The sequence below is a fragment of the Pelobates fuscus genome, chromosome 4 (assembly GCF_036172605.1).
Source record: "Pelobates fuscus isolate aPelFus1 chromosome 4, aPelFus1.pri, whole genome shotgun sequence".
Classification (NCBI taxonomy): domain Eukaryota; kingdom Metazoa; phylum Chordata; class Amphibia; order Anura; family Pelobatidae; genus Pelobates; species Pelobates fuscus.
In genome coordinates, this window is record NC_086320.1 from 315202441 (window position 1) to 315221975 (window position 19535).

Here is a 19535-nt window from a genome sequence, read left to right on the forward strand (position 1 = left end):
GTGCAGAAATCCATATCATTCCAAAGGGTTCACATACTTTTTCTTGCAATTGTATATACATATACATATACACACACACACACATATATATATATATATATATATATACACATATACCTGCAGTGTTCTTATCCACACATCAACATTGTACAATGCATTACCCTTCAATCCCTTAACTCACCTCACCATAGCTTTCATCGCTGAAAACTATGTACAGTTCATTTCATCTTCTACTCAAAACAACCAACTAATTACCATGGCTTTAAATAATGCACAGACAAAAAAAAATAAAAAAAATGTAAAAATTGTTAACATTTCCAAATTAAAGCGGCACTGTCATGCCGAACTTACCTTTCTTTAATTGCTTCCTCTTCTCTACCTCTCTGCTCTCCCTTTCTTCCTGTCTGCTCTAGTTTTCTTTAAAACAGAAGACAAAGTAGGGACTACTTTGTCTTATGTATTTTTCCTACGCCTGACCAGCTATGACCAGTGGAAGAGCAAAGTGTGCTCCATTTCCTGTGGTCAGAGAAATTCTATAGAATTTCATCCTAAAAGAATGGGAACAGCTTTTTCAATTATGTTAAGACAGCATTCGGTACTTTTAGGTCGGTTAGAATTTTCATTTTAATGAATGAAATTCCGATCTGATTAGTGCCGCGGCTGCATTTTGCATCCGCTTAGTAGATAGCTCCCTAATTCTCACGGTATTAGGGAGCTATCTACCAAAAGGCTGAAAGACCTAAATTGGTCTTTCAGACAACTTCACTAACAGTAAGTAAAAATTACTTCGGATTAGGAATTAATCTGCCCCTACTCGCTATGCCGTGACTAGGAGCATGTCTACTAAACAATGAGCAGTCAATAGCTGCTCACTATTGTAAAAAAAAATAATAAAGAACCCCCCCCCCAACCCCACAATAAATGGCCCCATGGTGGGGCATCTATTAACTAGCAGGGGGGGGGGAGAAATTGGCTGATTTATTTATAAGTTCAACTGGTATTATGGATTTTTATTTGGTCTTTTTTGGGGCAACAAATGGTAAATATTTTCCATTTACAGGTATTTCGTTTGTCTCCCCCCTCACTATTTTTAGGGTGAGGTGGGTCGGTAGGGCTTATTTCATTTTTTTGGGTGGTGGGGTGACTAGGTGCTTGGGGACCCCTAGTCACCCCTGGGAGGTGGTATTTTTACATTTAGCCCCCACCCGTTGCCCATGGGTGGAGATTATATATATATATACACACACACATACACACACACACATACATATAGAGTGAGGGAGGACATGGGGGACATTAGGCAGTGGTGGGGTGCCAGCTTTCCGTGTAGAAATGTGTGGGTGGCAAGGTCTCCTTTAGGTAAGTAATACAATTTAATATATACATTCTGCTAGTGAAATTGCTGTGTAGCTCTCTCCTTGTAATTAAACTGAACAAACAAACACTTATATTCTGTGTTTGTTTGTTCATCTGAAATTTCTATTCATTCCTTCGTCTTTCTGACGAATAAATGGACGAAATTCCCGTAGAGAATGCCCAAGTGTTTAACTGAGCATGGGCAGGAATTTTACAGCTCTATCTAGCGTGGGCAGATGACGTGTCCCACAGGGACTTCATCTACCAACACAAAGATGGCGGCGCCCAGGACCTAGGTCTGTGCACAAAATAAAGATTAAAAAAATAGGTAATATTGGGGGTGATTATGGGGACAATTAGATGTAGTGGTGTCGGGGGGGGGGGGGGGGATTTAAAAAAAAACTGGATTCAGCCAGGACAGTGCCGTTTTAAGAGTATCTGTGTCACGCTCAGAAGACCAGAAAAATCTATACACTCAATATCCACTTAAAAGACACAACCAAAGGGGACTAATACAAAAACATTCATCTTACCATTGCCCAGCTTTAAATGAAAATTCACTGTTGGCAACAGCAAGTCGTACCCTCTTCACAGTCGCAGATTCATCAGTGATCCCACAGACATTTGCAGGAGAAATAATCTGAAATGAACAGTATGCAAGTTGAAACAAAACTATAGATGACATACAGTCACTACTAGTACATGGTTATTAGTTGTTAAATACATGACGTACAAATGTTTGCATTGTAAGAGGTGGTGTATGTGTAATATGGCTGAAAAATGGAGATATGCAGCATCTACAAAATGTCGTACAATTCCAACAATGCTAAGGATCTATCACTTGCCCATCCTTGCAGGGTTGTTTTTGTGTACAGTGTTTTCGCATTTAAATGTAAGCATGCTTTTGGATAGCGTATGCATGTGCATTTAGGGGTCTATTTGTATGTACTGTGTCCTTTGAAATACAGTGATGTACTTGTAAAGTGTTTTTCATTTAAATAAATGGATGTGCATTATTTCTTTAGATGTCCCCAGAAAGTGAAATTAATGCTCAAATAGGTTCAGTTTACGTGACTCAGAGAATGTTTTCTTAAATTAATTTTGTTAAGAATGTATGTGACAATAATGAGATTTAGAATATGAGGTTATGTAACTAAAATGTTGTAAATAAACGTCAGAGTTCATCTAGAATATTCAAGTGAGCCATCTCCAGTGGCAACCACACATAAGTAAACCATGACTATAACCTCCACTACGTTTCAAGTATTAGGTGATATGTTTTAGAGTTTAGATCATGAACAGTTCTTGTCATTTACAGATGTGTCCTCCAAGCAGAACTTAAGCTGGCTGTTCTGATCTGACCACTGGCACCATAAGCACTGCAGTACAATGTACTAGCTTTGATGCTAAGATTATACAGTATCACACAGTGGATTTTATTGCCTCATGGTTGCTTAGAATAAACTCCAAATAAAAATGTCACACCCAGTTTTATTTACGTATAAAAACAATGATGTAATGGCACGCACCTGGCCAAAAAAAAAGTTCAGCAGCCAATTATCCAATTACTTTTGGATAAATCAATATACAGTATTCAGAGCAGAATGCTTCAACCCTCCATTTAAACGTGTTGAATGGGTAAATTGTCAGTGTCTATAGAGTTGCGTGCCATGAAATTAAAGTCATATATTAATAGATCAAAAAAATGCCACAGACACACTTTTTAGTAGCTGCAGTTTTAAAAATACTATATATTTATTAATTACGCAGTTCCAAATAGACAAGTCGTTAGCTAAGCACTGCAGCATGTTTAACCGACCTGCCATTTCAGTCCGTCATCGATAGTATTTTTATGTTTTGCAGAATTGAATTATGACACAGATCTCTAAAATAATACATAATCTACATAAGCAAGATAATTATTTAAACCAGCTTTAAAGAAATGTGTGGGTGGCAAGGTCTCCTTTAGGTAAGTAATACAATTTAATATGTACATTCTGCTAGTTAAATTGCTGTGTAGATTAAGTCTGACCTTTGCATGTACCTCTTGAGTAATGAAAAAAAGATCTTCAACATCTGTGTGGATTGTTCAGATAACTTAAGTTTCAGGTACTGGTCTGGTAGCACCCCTTAGCTCTGGCAGTAAAAATCAAAAAAAGATGCCCTACCATGCCATGCATCAGATATGGCGTAGCACCCAAATGGCAAAAAGCTTTTCTACAATGACACCTTACATGGGCAAAACTAAAAATCTGTCATCAGCTCAGAAAGGAGCAAAAGCATCACGTAGCTGCCCCCACTGCCAGCTGCCATTCCCAAGAGCCAGTACCAGGCTACCTGTAAGAAAACTATCAGGCGTTTGTTGCCTTTTAATACATCTAAATATACAGAGCTAAAAAAAACATTACATACATAATGTTCAATGGTGTATTAGGAATTTAAAGGGATACTATAGTGTAGGAATACAAAGTCGTATTCCTAGAACTATAGTTCGCTTGCACCCCCATCCCTCCCAGACATAGTAAGGGTTGAAATATCTTTACTGTACATACCTGATTCCAGCGCTGATGTTCCTCAGCACTGGGTCGGCACTCCCCTCCCTCCTTCTGGGAGAATACTAATGCTGCAATGTTTCCTATCGGGAATTGACTGAGGCTGGATGCTGGAGGCTGGATATCCTCATGCAGAGCGTGAGGACGTCCAGTGTCAGTAACCACCAGGAAGTGCCTCTGGTTGATGTCTGATTGACAGCTAGTAGAGGTAGTCTTCATCCTGCAAGGTAATTATTGCAGTTTTTCAGAAACTGCAATAATTACAACTGCAGGGTTAAGGGGACAGGGACAATACACCAAGATCTTGTACCTTTTTGGGGAAAGGAGCCAGGTGAAGATTGCAGTACAGTTTTCACACTGAACACCAGAACAATTAGCTACCTGTGCTAGCACAATACATGATTTCATAAATCCCTGTATTTGTATTTTTATAACATATAGTGTATATTTCAATGTACAATTTGTAATGGTGTGAGGATGCTGGCTTTCTTTAAGGGGTTAGATCATAACTGAATGGTTCAACCCCAAAGTCTTCAATGCAGTGCCCAACCAGAAAGCCTTGGCCTGGACTCCACTGATAGGCTGAGAGCGTCAGCTGACACCATTCACAAAAACGGAGCAAAGAAATAATGTGGTACTCAGTCCAAAGCTTCCTGATTGTAGCCACGGCTGAAAAGAAAGTGAAGGGTGAAAGGGCAGAGCTGATGGTGCTGGATTGAAGACTTTAGGGTTAAAGCGTTTGTTAACAATTTAACACCTTGAGGTAAACTGGTGCCTGGGACTTCCTCACACTATAAAAACTTAAAAGGGACAATATAGGCACCCAGACCACTTCAGCTCATTTATATTGATAAACAGCAATAATTACATTACAGGGTTAATTCCGCCTCTAGTTACTGTCTAGCACTTCTGGGTGGTTAGGAGACTCTTGGTCGCCTGACGCTGGATGTACTCACGTTCTTCATGAGGACATCCAGCGTCATCTGAAACCCCATAGGAAAGCATTGAGCAAAGCTTTCCTATGGGGTAGTCCTAATGCATGAGTTGCGCTTGCCCCGCATGTGCATTAGGTCTCCACCGCCAGCTGATGTCGGTGGAAGAGGAGCGGAGGTGGAGCCTAACCATGTGCTAAGGGGCATCAGCACTGGAATTAGGTAAGTGACAAACGGGTTTTTAATACTTCCAGCACCACAGGGTTGGGGGCCGGCGAGGGAGGGGGGCATTGTAGGTCACTATAGTGCTGGGGAAAACAACTTTGTTTTCCCATCACTATAGTTTCGCTTTAATTCCGAAGAAGTTGTTACAGTGTCTGGAGTGTGCCTTTAAAGCCAGAAATTTAATAATAGAACAAAGCAAGAAAGTACTATATGTTTCTGGATTTAAAGTGCTGAGAAAAAAAATACAATGCACAAAACTACTCCACATTCTTGGTGATTTCTAATTTTTCAATTGTAGATTTTTGTTGCTTAAGGTTTGACGCATCATTGTAAAAACCAAGGATGGATTCAAATAAATAAAATTATTTTCCTCCTGCCTATCACCTACAACGTTTTGCTACTGCTATTTATGCACCCCCATAGTTAGCAGATTACCTTAACATTTGATCAATGATCTGGGAAGGGAAATGACAATTACAGAGATGAGAAACCCAAACATATATGCTTTCTTAGACATATCAAGCAATTTGCTAATCCACTTTATTTACACAGAATTGTGAATGAACGCTTCCATTCGTTCCTGACACTGTGGCTCACTCTTTGCCAGAATTACTCGGTTTCTCAAACAAAACAAAAATGAAATTACTTTTATATACAAACACAATTAGAACACAGAGAATGTAAAAAATAAAATAAAATAAAAAATTTTTTTTATAGAGAAACAATAATCTGCAACAGAGATTAAAAGGAAAAAAGGCAGACAGACACACACACAGAACTTACTTCTTGTCTAAATTTATTTGCCGTTCTCTCCAAGTGATCTGTTTTCCTCTTTGAAGTCATTTTCCTTCTAGTTCAAATAAATCCAGATTTCAGGGTTATAAAGTAGCACTGGGTCTTCAGTGAGCAGACAGATGATGAATTCATATTTTTTTGTCAAGGTAACAATAGAGAAATTATACGGTATGGTTGCAAGAGGCCCTCCAGTGCAAACCCACCAGACACAAGCTGTTTTTAACAGCACAGACAGAATTAATGGGGCTAGCGGTTTTGCACTGAATAACATGCATTAGTATAACTTACGAAAGGCCTCTGTCCTGTAACAACAGCAACAAAGATCTACTGTTTGAGAGTTTGATGAGAGCATCTCTTTCCTAAAACAACAGAACTGCCATCACATCACTTTGCAAACAATATTTAATAGTGCCTGCAGACAGATCACCCACCTATTCAGGGAACAGGCATACAAAGCACGGGCCCTCGACAGCAGTGATGTCGACTGACTAGTGAAAATTCCAGTAGTCCCTCTGAGCACTTGGTAAGCAGCAGACACAGCAGCAAGTGCCATGGTTAAGGTACTAGCCAGAGGTCCTCCCTGCAGAGAGAGTAAAAAGCAGATTGATCAAAATAGTACCTTGATGTGTTTAAACAATTAAAACCATTCGACCAGTACATCCACCAGCATCATTCAGCCAATATAGAAGGAAAATACTTTTTTTAACCCTTCACACATGATAGTTGAGAGGCATCTAAGCGGAGATCGCCACTGAAGCCTTAGCTAAGCTTTCTTCTCTCAATAAACCGCTCATGCTTTTAAAATACTCAAGTATAATAAAGTGCTTATACTGGTCACTACCCACCAAGGAGATGGGTGACATATAACAAGATTATACTTTTTTTCCTTAAAATTGCAATAAGATATTTTCCTATGTTTATGCAATTTTGTTTCGTTAGCTTTTTCTTATATTCTATATCTTGACTGATTTATTTTCAATACCTTTATTACATTTTGATTCCAACAAGAAGAAAAAGTATAAAAATCATAATTAAAGGGACACTATAGTCACCTGAACAACTTTAGCTTAATGAAGCAGTTTTGGTGTATAGAACATGCCCCTGCAGCCTCACTGCTCAATCCTCTGCCTTTTAGGAGTTAAATCCCTTTGTTTATGAACCCTAGTCACATCTCCCTGCATGTGACTTGCACAGCCTTCCATAAACACTTCCTGTAAAGAGAGCCCTATTTAGGCTTTCTTTATTGCAAGTTCTGTTTAATTAAGATTTTCTTATCCCCTGCTATGTTAATAGCTTGATAGACCCTGCAAGAGCCTCCTGTATGTGATTAACGTTCACTTTAGAGATTGAGATACAATTATTTAAGGTAAATTACATCTGTTTGAAAGTGAAACCAGTTTTTTTTTTCATGCAGGCTCTGTCAATCATAGCCAGGGGAGGTGTGGCTAGGGCTGCATAAACAGAAACAAAGTGATTTAACTCCTAAATGACAGTGAATTGAGCAGTGAAATGGCAGGGGAATGATCTATACACTAAAACTGCTTTATTTAGCTAAAGTAATTTATGTGACTATAGTGTTCCTTTAAAAAGAAAACAAAAAACAAAACAATTTTTAGTCGGTGGAAAGAACCAAAATATAAAGAATGTATATAAATAAATACACAGAGAGATATTATAAGCACATTTTTTTTTTTTACCAAAATGTTAATGTGATAGGAGTCGGTTTGCAAAAATAGGAGTTGTGTCTCTCCATATGGCAACATTTCTTATCCTACATGCCATGATGTGGCTATCAAACCTATTTTGAAAAGCTCAATACTACACTGTCAGTGAAATAAATGTTTGGCTGAAAATGTACAACACATGGTTCCTCTGATTTATGGAAAGAAACTTCATCACAAATCATCTGCTATTGTTTATTGACTTCCACATTTGGCAAGGTTTTTCATTATTCTCAGATTATTTTTACGCGGATGGCGAACCAGCTGGCAGATGAATCTGTCAAATTTACCAATGTGTTTGCAAGTAAAAAATATATATTTTTTCCCCCCAGTAACCAATGAAAAGGAGGCCTCATTCATTCCATCAAGCTAAAAGTCAGTGATTTGATGATACAGTGAGGGAAAAAAAATATTTGATCCCCTGCTGATTTTGAACGTTTGCCCACTGACAAAGAAATGATCAGTCTATAATTTTAATGATAGGTGTATTTTAACAGTTAGAGACAGAATAACAAAACAACAAAAAAAATCCAGAAAAACACATGTCAAAAGAGTTATTTTAATCATTGACATGCAAATCAATTTATAAGTGTTTGACCCCTTCGATTTAGTACTTGGTGGCAAAACCCTTGTTGGTAATGAAAGAGGTCAGAAGTTTCTTGTAATTGGCCACCAGGTTTGCACACATCTCAGGAGGGATTTTGTCCCACTCCTCTTTGCAGATCCTCTCCAAGTCATTAAGGTTTCAAGGAGGACGTTTGGCAACTCGAGCCTTCAGCTCCCTAGACAGATTTTCTATGGGATTAAGATCTGGAGACTGGTTAGGCTACTCCAGGATCTTAATGTGCTTCTTCTTGAGCCACTCCTTTGTTGCCTTGGCTGTGTGTTTTGGGTAATTATCATGCTGGAATACCCATCCACAACCTAATTTCAATGCCCTGGCTGAGGTAAGGAGGTTATCACCCAAGATTTGACGGTACATAGCCCCATCCATCATCCCTATAATGCAGTGCATTTGTCCTGTCCCCTTAGCAGAAAAACACCCCCAAAGCATAATGTTTCCACCTCCATGTTTGACGGTGGGGATGGTGTTCATAGACAGCATGTGGATGGTGTTCAAAGGCAGCATTCCTCTTCCTCTTCCTCCTAATTTGATGCCTACGAGCTTGATTTTGGTCTCATTTGACCACAACACTTTCACCCAGTTCTCCTCTGATTTTTTCAGATGTTCAATGGCAAACTTCAGACGGGTCTGTACATGTGCTTTGAGCAGGGGGACCTTGCGGGTGCTGCAGGATTTCAGTCCTTCACAGCGTAGTGTGTTACCAATTGTTTACTTGGTGACTATAGTCCCAGCTGCCTTGAGATCATTAACAAGATCCTCCCGTGTAGTTCTGGGCTGATTCCTCACCATTCTCAGGATCATTGAAACTCCACGAGGTGAGATCTTGCATGGAACACCAGACCGAGGGAGACAGTTATTTTGTGTTTCTTCCATTTGTGAATAATTGCACCAACTGTTTTCATCTTCTCACCAAGCTGTTTGGTGATGGTCTTGTAGCCCATCCCAGTCTTGTGTAGGTCTACAATCTTGTCCCTGACATCCTTGGACAGCTCTTTGGTCTTGGCCATGGTGGAGAGTTTGGAATCGGATTGATCGATTCTGTGGACAGGTGTTTTTTCCCCCACACTGTATATCTTCACTTGCTAACCAACAAATTTAATAGAACACTAGCGGTTCAGGAACACAAACGTATTCCTGGCCCCACTAAATAAAGTAAAATCTTGCTTGTATTCAAGTCTGCAACTGCTGGCTCTGCACCTGAGCTACCTGCTTCTGCTGACATCAACAAAAGTGTTGTTCTGAGCCAATCACAATGCTTCCCCATAGGAATGGAATCCATTGAATCAATGCATCTCTATGAGGAAAGTTCAGTGTCTGCATGAAGAGGATGGAGACACTGAATGCTCACTGTGCAGCACTGCCCCAGGAAGCACCTCTAGTAGCCATCTGATGAGTGGCCAGTGGAGGTATAATTGGAAAAAAATGCAGAATAGGAACTCGCTATAACAACATAATGGGCAGCAATGAACCAGCAAGGATTCCCCAACCTTGCCTGAGTGGTAACAAGTGAACAAATAAAGTGTGGTAAACCGCACCAAATAAGGTGAAAAATGTCAACTACAATATTGTGTTCAATTCTTATGCTAATTTACAAATATATACATGCATTCTCTTTCTAGAGGTCTTTTTTTGTAATAATCTTTGGAGGACCTCAAAGAGAGAGAGAAATACAAAAAAATAATAGTGCAGTTTGTCAACTGTGTAAAAAGTGAAGTGGAGTTTTACAAAAGTGCAACTTTTAGAGGCTCCTGAGAGGAATGGGCTTCTTCAGAAGTGTGGATGCATCTTAAAATGTCCCAGTTTATATAGGCAGTGTATGTTAGATTAGTAGAATCCGGTGTGCTGCTTGATCCTTTTGGGTTTGTGTGCATCTCCCGGAAATGAGGCATCGTAAATCGTGCCGATTGGTTATTTCGGGTTCGCGTGCGTCACTCGGAAATGACGTAACGTGACCCTGCCTGTATTTGGCGCGGTTTACCACACTTTCTTTGATCGCCAGTGGAGGTATCCCTAGGCTGTAATGTAAACACTGAATTTTATCTGAAAAGACAGTGGTGACTGTAAAAAGCCTGAAGGGAATGATTCTTCAGACCAGAACAAATACAATAAGCTGTAGTTGTTCTGGTGACTATAGTGTCCATTTAAAAAGGTAAAAAGATGAATGGCCAAACTACTTTTAATTACAGATGTAAAAAAACAAACATGCATGCATTCATACATCGCATTTCTATATGGGTATAAACAGCCTAAATTCTACACTTTAAAGCTCTGCAAGTATACGTAATTTTAAAGGGGTTTCAAATTAAAATGGCAATTTGGAAATCCAAATCTAAAACGCAAGGATGTTTTTACAATATAATTTCAACACAAAGAGTTAAGTCTTGCATGACCATTACAGGCTGCTCTGCAGTGGAATTCAGGATCATCGAAGCCCTAGAAGGGTTATTTCATTCTTTTCTTAGCCTGATTAGCAAACATTTGCTATGCAACAGAAGCGATTATGGATAAGAACCCCCCCACCACCACCTATAAAGGATTGCATTATTCTTCAATTATTATAAAAGATGGATATTACAATTAGATACATCTTTTGTATAGCCACGTAGGCGAGGATGCTACCGCATAGGCCATAACAGTGCTCGCCAACATCTCTTCTTTACAATCTTACAGAAATCAAAATGAGAACACAGAGTGTAGCATCATTGAGGAGATGATTATAGGAAATGGTAGGAAAAACACTCAAGAGTTGGGTCTCTTTAATCAAAGAATTCTTCTGTGGTACGAATAATAAAAAGGACATTTGCATGGAGGTGAACTGATGAAGATTGAAAAACAGGAAACTTAGGCATCAGTTTTCATTTAGCACTCAGGAGCATCAGTGGCATGGAAGCAGTATATTAAAGAATTATTTTTAAATCAAGGGATTCTACGTAATTTAAAGAGCCAATTACTTATGAAGTAAATATATTTTTTCCTTTATACAAGCAGGAATAAAATCTTAAAGGGTTTCTCCACCCCTGTTTATTAAGCTACAGAATAATGTCCTATTGGCATTATTTTATAAGTCTCCTTTGAAATAAACAATCAAAAACCATTTAAAAAGAAGATTTACTCTGGCAGGACAGGCAGAATACAGGCTGCGTCCCCTTCTGTGTGAAGCAGCTGAGAAAGGCTGTAAAGATCTGCTCTAGACTGCCGAGCGTGTTGCTAGGGTAAGCAGAGAGGATATAATAGGCCTCAGACTTTGTCATCTTGTCCGCTACTGGACCTTTGGCTCTTAGTGGTGCAGGTGCCTGTGGGTGTAGAACTCCCGGGACCGGGATAACCTCCACCGGTCCAAAAGTGAAGGGGAACTAGGGCAGCAGAAGTAACCAGCAGACTATGCTCGGGACAGGCGAGCGGCCGTCCCTCCGTACGGAGTCAGCTACTAGTAGTTTTTTTTTTGTCAATCAAATGTTTATTGATATGTAAAGAGTTGTTACATGCAGAAGTACAGTACATTTTGTAAAGGAATGATTGTGCATAGTGGCGTTTTATTTGTACATGTTGAGTCCCTGCTTGTTTGTCCTTGTTCAGGTTAATCCTCTTAAATATGTAATATCACTTATATTAGGTGATACAATGGGTGGTGTATGCCTTCCGTACCGAAGAAAATCGTCGGGGTTAGATCGGGTGTCGGGAGTGTTTTCCCGACGAGTGTGAGAACCCCTGGAGAAATGAAGTTGAGCCTCTGGGATATTTGAGGCCTGAGTACTCCCTTGTATCGGGATGACAGTGCATCCTTTTTACAGATAGTGTATGTAACTGTGTGTTTCCTATCCTTCCTGCCCCCCCCCTCCCCCCCCCTCCGCCCCAGCATCCTCCACTTCTGTCGTAATTGTCAAGGCTGTGCAGGTGAGGTTATGCGGGTAAGCCACAATGTGTGGTGAACAGTTCGTCTCTGTCATACGATGTCTTGTAGAAACTGCGTTATACTTGTAATTTAGTTTAACAACCTCAGTGTTTATCCATGTTGTGAGTCGTGCGTGTTTGAGAACCCATCATTGCCGGGTCTAAGCCCCTATTGTGACCATTCAACCCTTGTCTGTTTGGTAACCTAACGTACACCGCTGCGTATTAGGTGCGCTTTTTATGGGCTGAGTGAATTCCTTCGTCGGCCCATGGGCCCCTGGCCCTGTTTCCCCCCCACTCCCTTGCCTTAGTACCCTTTGTGGTGTAGCGCCTCGCGTTGTGGGTGTCGGAGGCAGTACGGTCACAGGTTCCCTATCTAAGTGCCGGGCCTTGGAGTTTGTTGTGTCGGTGGTGTCGAGTGTTGTATGTGGCTGGGATGGCCCATGGTTTGTGTGCAACGCTTTGTTCCGTAGCAGGGGAAGCCAGTATTCCTGTTGTCTTTATGCCCTGGGTCTCATCCTTTGTCTGGCTGAAGACATGGTGAGGTGTTCAGCAGTCTTAGGTTATGATATGTCGGTACTATGTCCGTCATCAGTCTGGGGGATCGGGGACAGGGGTTATTATGGTTGCAGAGAGTTGTCCACTTGTTCGTGTGGGTCAGGTCTGTGTTAGTCCCGGTCTCCGCCCCCCCCCGGAGCGGGCGCAGCCCCAGCGGCCCTGCCGCCCTCTTGGCCACATAGTCCATCCACGGGTACCAGGTCAGCGCACACTTGTCTGCTCTTCCCTGCAGGGAGGCCGTCATCATTTCTATGTTGTAGATGTCTTCCACCCTAGCGATCCACTGCCCCAAGGAGGGTACTGTTGTGTTTTTCCAGTGTGTAGGGATGAGCGTCTTGGCCGCCGTGAGCAGGTGTATGGTGAGCCCTTTTTTGTATGCTTTCAGTGGCGTGTGCGTATGGTTAAGCAACATCGTCAAGGGTTGCAGTGGTAGATCGGTGCCTGTGATTTCTTCTATTGTGTGATTCACCATTTGCCAGTATGGGACTATGAGGGGGCATGTCCACCAGATATGGTAGGCTGTACCCTTTTCGGTTCCGCATCTCCAGCATTCGCCGGGGATCGTGTCATGGACATGTCTTAAGATGTCCGGGGTCCTATACCAGTGCGTCAGGATTTTATAGTTGCATTCTTGGTATTTTGAGCTTATGGTTCCTTTGTGCGTCAGCTGGAAGATCTTGTTCCATTCCATGTCCGTGAGCTCAATCCCCGTTTCCCTTTCCCACCGCTCCGTGAAGCCCAAGGCGCCCTTGTCTCCGCTATTCATTAGTGCGGAATACATAGTTGATACGCCGTGAGAGAGATGTTGCCTAGCCGTGCATAGTTGTTCCAGATATGGGAGGGGGCGGTGTACATGATCCTTCCCCTTGATAGCGTTATAGTAGGTTTTGAGTTGGTGGTAGTGGAATTCGTCCAGTCTGGTTGCTCTGCGATCCTGTATCAGGTCTCTCAGGGGCTTAAGGTTCCGGTCGCTACACCATTGGTGTAGGTAAACCCAGTCTGTCGCCTGGAAGTTTTTAAGGGCAGCAGAGTTCAGTCCTCCCGCTAATTTTGGGTTGTTAGTAATGGGTGTGAGTGGATTGGGTGATGTGGTGAGCTGCTTGGCGTACCTTATCCCGCACCAGACCCTAAGAGTGGCGTCTATCATCGGGTTGCCTGTGCTTATTTCTCCGAGCGTAGCCTCGCCCAGCCACAATAGAGCAGGGATCTTCCCCTGTGCTTGTTGAAGCTCCATGTCCACCCATTGTTTAGTGTTTGGGTTGGCGTGCCAGTCGACCAGCCGATGTAGGTGGGTCGCCTGGTAACACATGAGTGCGGATGGGAGACCCATTCCTCCATCGCTCTTTGGTCGCTCCAATATCGATCTCTGGATCCGGGTAGGCCTTTGGTTCCAAACAAACTGTCTAACGTTGGTCGTTAGCGTCTGGAAGAAGACTTGGGGGATGGTGGTAGGCAGCGTCTGAAATAAGTATAGGATGCGCGGCATAATATACATTTTTATAGCGCTTATGCGGCCAAACCACGATATGTACTTGGACGTCCATCGTTTTAAATCCTGCTGTAGCGTCACGAGGAGAGGAGCAAAGTTCAGTTGGTATATCTGCGAGAGATCTTTCGGCAGCCAGACGCCAAGGTATCGGAGCTTTGTTGAGCAGATTTTGAATGGGAAGTGTGCTTCGATATGTTGTGTAAGGGCCGCGTCCTGTGCCAACGGCATCGCCTCCGATTTCTCTAAGTTAAGTTTCAAGTTAGAGACTTTATTGTATTGTTTAACCCCTTAAGGACCAAACTTCTGGAATAAAAGGGAATCATGACATGTCACACGTCATGTGTCCTTAAGAGGTTAAACGCCTCTAGGAGATTCGGTGCCGAGATTCTGGGTCGTTCTATGAAGAAGAGCATATCGTCAGCATATGCCGCAACCCGATGTTCCGCCCCGCCAAGTCAGGTCCCCACAATGCCCCCGTCCCGTCTGACCGCCTCCAGAAAGGGTTTGAGAGTGAGGGCAAACAGGAGGCAGCCCTGGCGGGTGCCATTGTGGATGCTGAATGGTTTTATAAATGCACCGTTGACCCGAATGCGTGCCGTTGGGTTGGTGTACCAACAGAGTGGCCACCCATGTTCGCATGTGGGAGCCGAAACCCATGTGGCGTAATGTCTCAGAGAGGAAGGTCCTGTCCACCCGGTCAAACGCTTTTTCAGCGTCTGTTGACAGAAGCACAACCTCCCGTTTATCAGACCTGGCCACGTGGATTACGTTGAGGGCTCTGATGGTGTTGTCCCTGGCCTCCCTCCCGGGTATGAAACCGACTTGGTCTGGGGGTACCAAATCAGGTAGGGCTTGGGTAAGCCGAAGCGCCATTGCCTTAGCAAATATCTTCAGGTCCGCATTCAGTAATGAGATTGGGCGGTAGCTGGCACAATTAGTGGGATCTTTACCCTCCTTTGGGAGGACGGTGACTATGGCACTCAAGGTGTCCGTGGGGAAGCGGCCACCCATTTGGATTGAGTTGAGGCCCGTTAAGAGTCTCTGCAATAGTATGTCCTTAAAGGTGCGGTGGTATGATAGCGGTAGCTCGTCCAGACTTGGAGCTCGATGTGGCTTTGAGGCTTTCATGGCTCCGGCCAGTTCTTCAATCGTCAGAGGTTGGTCTAGTTCCGCCTCCTGCTCCGGGGTGAGTTTTCTGGCCACATGTCTTTCAAGGTATGCCAGGATTCTGTTTCTATGGCCCTCCCGTGCTCGAGCCTGTGTGTATAGCGTTGCGTAATATTCTCGGAATGCCTCCAGGATGCCCTCTGGCATGCGTGTGACGCCTCCGCCTCTTGCGTGGATCTTGTTGATGTGTTGTGTCCTCCGTTTATCTAGTAACATCCTTGCCAGCAGCCTGCCGCTCTTATTTGAGTGTTCGTAGAAGAATCTGGCTGACTTTCTAGCTGTATTTGTCCCTGCGATAATATGTCTCGAAGTTCCCTACGGGCCACTGTGAGGTGGAGATATGTGCCTTCATCCAGTGTGTGTGCGCTTCGTTAGGGTGGTCAAGCGTGTGATTCCGTCCTTTTTGCGCCTCGTACTTTCTGCGATGAGGCGGCCCCGGATGACGCATTTAAGCGCCTCCCAGAGCATCAGTGGAGGCACCTCCAAATTCTCATTGTCAGCGAAGTATTGGGTAGAGAAGTATCTCTGTCCTGCAACCTCGGTAATATATACAAGAAGGGTCTGTCACAGTGAGGTTCAGTGTAGCCACCGAAGGTGGTGTGTCCGTTTGTTTGGAGTTGTGTCCGGTCTGTGGTCTCCTAAGGTGACACCCAAACTGCGGGGGCTGCACTTGGTAGTGTTTGGTGGCTGATTCGAGTTATGGGGGCTGTATGCATGTCTGACCTGCTGTCCATGTCTGCTATCCCTGTCCATGTGTGGGCAGTGTTTGTTTCTGCTTGTGTGCTATGTGCCCGTATGGGCTCACCCTTCACCCTTCAGCTCGTCCCGGCTTGCTCCCGCTCAACAGGTCGTAGCCTTCTTGACGCCCATTAGCATAGGTGCCCACCCTTGTCCCCTGGACCCACCTTCTCGTCACTAAGCGACCCCCGCGGGGATCCTCTCCAGACCAGTGTCCTAAAACAGAGGGTGGCCTTATGGGGTTATCTGTACCTTAAGGCGACGCCGTTAACGATGTGGCGCCAAGAGTCTTCATCGTGCGCCTTAACCACCGGGGTCCCCCCCACCCCTGGTGCCCCCCTAGGACCGTTATTACCGTTCTGCGTGCTGTATGTGTAGCGGTATCTCGCTGTGATGAACAATTTTGTAAAAACATGCAGCAATAAACTTTTAACTGTCAACCTTTCGCAGCGGCCCTCGCCGTCCCGCAGCGCCCAGGGGCATGCACCTGGCTTTCTCTGTCGGCTATCCAGCTCGGGCCGCTGCGAACACCCAGGCCACCCCCGCCCCAACCCCCCCGAAATGCCCCGTACACCCTTGCAATTCGTGAGTCAATGGGCCAGAGTTCAACCATGGTAGTGGCCCTTCAAACAGGCAAAGGCTTGTAGCCGCGGCCATTTTGTACTCCGGACCCCTTGACGGGCACGTCCCGGCCCTTTGAGTGTGTCCCATGTGCCTCGCTCCCCACCCCACCTCAGGGAGCCCCAGAGCCAGCGGTCGACCCCCATGGGCCCACTCCATCGGTTGAGTCCCCTCACCCACTCGTGCACCCCCCTGGAGTCCCCGACCCACCCAACCTGTGAGGGTCCCCAGGATGCTTCACCATTAAACTATCGGGCATAACTCTAAGTTGACAGGGCCGCTGGAACAGTACATACCCCTTCAGAGGCCTCCACGTGTCTTCGATATGAAGCGTAGAATTGTTGCGGCAGGAGCCGTCAGCTTCCATGTGGGCGCTGATTCAAGCGGGGCGGTGGAGCGGGTTCCGTGTGCGTGGGTGCATCCCCATCGGTAACTATTCTTCGGGGCCCTCGGGGCCGCTCCTTCGCCTTGGCAGTCCGGAGTTTGGGCGGAGGTTAATGCGCTGCTTCTGTTGGTCCGGTTGTTCGAGCCGGGGGGTTGTCTAGGATCCAATTCCGGATCGGCACGTCAGGCAAGCTTCCACTGCTAGTATTCCGGTATGCAAGAGGGCAATGCTTAGAAATATGGAGTTTAGAGTCCATAAAGTAGATAAGCTACACGATGCTGCACGGAGCTCAGACAACGTGCAACCGCTCAACATTTTTTTTTTTTTTTTTAAAGAGAATTACTATAGATTTCATAAGGTTCAATGAGTAACCTAGCATTACGTAACGAGTTCTTTTCAGAAAATGCAGTGTAAAAGTGACAATGTGATTACTTCACGACAGTCGATACTGTGTGCTGATCATATTAAAACAACTACAATTTCAATGAAAAAGTGAGTATTTTCTAGTGGACAATTTCATCATTTTGTAACAAAGAATCATCATGAGAGCTGCAAAAACAAAGAAAAAAAACAATCCCACACTGCACACATTCTGAGCAGTTGACATTATTTTTGTTTTTAAAACCCAAAGTTATTGGTTAAAAAGGTATGTCATATGCAAATCAAAATCTGTGATTTTTCAAAACTCTACGTCAGAGATTTTATTCAACTCTGAGTAAAATCTGCTAAAGATATGAACAAGTCATCTTCAAGAGGTACACACTATTCACTAAAATTGTAATTTGAGGTGAATTCTAAGTGAATTTCAAATTTGAGGTAAAAATAGCCAAACTGGAAAAATTCTCTAAGCCATCTATTCTTTCAGTTCAGCCACTTTAGCATTTTTGAAATTCACTTTGAATTCTACCTTTAGTAAATAACCCTGTTTCATACAAGAAATGAAAGTACCACTCTAAGCAGCGTGGTGGGTTACAGAGCTGCTAGAAGATTATTTTGTAAACAACTTTCGTTTTAAAATGAGAATGATGTGAAAATTAAATACTTTGAAGTATTTTCTCCCCAAATGTTTGCTGCTACTTCCAAAAATAAAAATAAAAAAATTCACAGGTTTCAGCTGTCAATAACCTGTCACTGCTGCAGCAGACTAAGTGGGATTTATTTTAATCCAAACTATTTCAGGTTACCACCTACACCATCTCATAGCTGATAGTTAATTAGGTCATTGTATCCCTTGGCTGTTCACTTTAATATGATGGAAATCTTGCATTACCAGCACTTATATATTTATTTTGACTAATGTTACATCTTATTTTGCATATGTTTATTATCTAGCATAACCACATTGGTAAAATTGAACATTTGGATTGACGTGGTTCCCACTGTTTTCATTTCAATTTTCTTTATAATTGAAATGGTGTTTACTTATGATTTAAATTTAAAAAGTAAAAAAAAAAAAGTAAATAAATAAAAATGATTGGAAAAATAATAAATAAAACGTGCATCACAGTGAAGTGTTTCATAACTATGAATTGTCCCCTGGGATGAATAACATGTCTCTAGCAGAGTGGTCACTAGATGATTTAACATCTTCCATTATGAGCTGTTGAACTACTTGGTTTATGACGTTTATGCCATGACTGTGACGTCACGTTGTTTATAACTCCAAATAAACACTTTCTACTCCACACCCTCCATGTAGCAGCAGTCTGAACCAAAGAAAGTCATGCCATTAGCTTACAATAGTCTCTAAGCAGTTACTTACAGTATTTTAAAGGGTCTCTCAACTGATTACCTGTGTTGGAAGGTGACAGCAAACCTGGTTTTTAACACCGTCTAATCAGGAATCCGTGAATCCCCGGGCTTCCCCGGTAAGAGATACAGCAGGCGGCACACAGGGCATTTTGCCGGTGGGTACAGGTTAAAATGTGACTTTGGGAACTTCCGTGTTCGTGATGTCATTACGCTGAGAACGTGCCTGCGTCACAGATGACGAGCTGGAACCAGTAAGCTGGCAGTGTTCTAAAATCTGTATGACTGTCAGGAACCTGGTTTGTTTGAATGACATTCTATAATCATAGGGTTTGTGTGGAATACTGGAGTAAAGGGGGAACTGGCTTTATGGAGACATGGATGTTTAACCATGAAAGCCTGCACCTAGAGGTAGTATTTATTCTGCATGTGTGGAGTACTTCCGTTTATTGAGAGGTAGGTTGTTATTAATAAAACCTAAAAATTAATAAATATTACAATTATTAAAGGACCACCATAGGCACCCAGACCACTCCAGCTCAATGAAGTGGTCTGGGTGCCAGGTCCCTCTAGTGTTAACCCTGCAGCTGAAAACATAGCAGTTTCAGAGAAACTGCTATAATTTACACTGAGGGTTAATCCAGCCTCTAGTGGCTGTCTCACTGACAGGCACTAGAGGCCGCTTCTGCGATTCTCAGTGTGAAAAAAAACATTAAACTCACACAGCGTGA

The 19535-nt window shown here is 43.0% G+C and overlaps 1 protein-coding gene across 2 annotated transcripts in view; it reads right to left on the reverse strand.

The window, feature by feature from the left end:
- Window positions 1-19001, reverse strand: part of OXNAD1 (oxidoreductase NAD binding domain containing 1) — a 63022-nt gene extending 44021 nt beyond the window's left edge. Inside the window, exons 1-4 of one of the 2 annotated variants that reach the window (XM_063452316.1) lie at window positions 18848-19001; window positions 6292-6440; window positions 5849-5912; window positions 1890-1996 (exon numbers count right to left, since the gene is read on the reverse strand). In XM_063452316.1, coding sequence (XP_063308386.1) covers window positions 1890-1996; window positions 5849-5912; window positions 6292-6413 — 293 coding nt within the window. In that variant the 5' untranslated portion in view covers window positions 6414-6440; window positions 18848-19001. Of the gene's footprint in view, window positions 1-1889; window positions 1997-5848; window positions 5916-6291; window positions 6441-18847 lie in introns of both variants that reach the window. The other variant, XM_063452314.1, reaches the window with a different exon arrangement.
- Window positions 19002-19535: the final 534 nt, after the last annotated feature.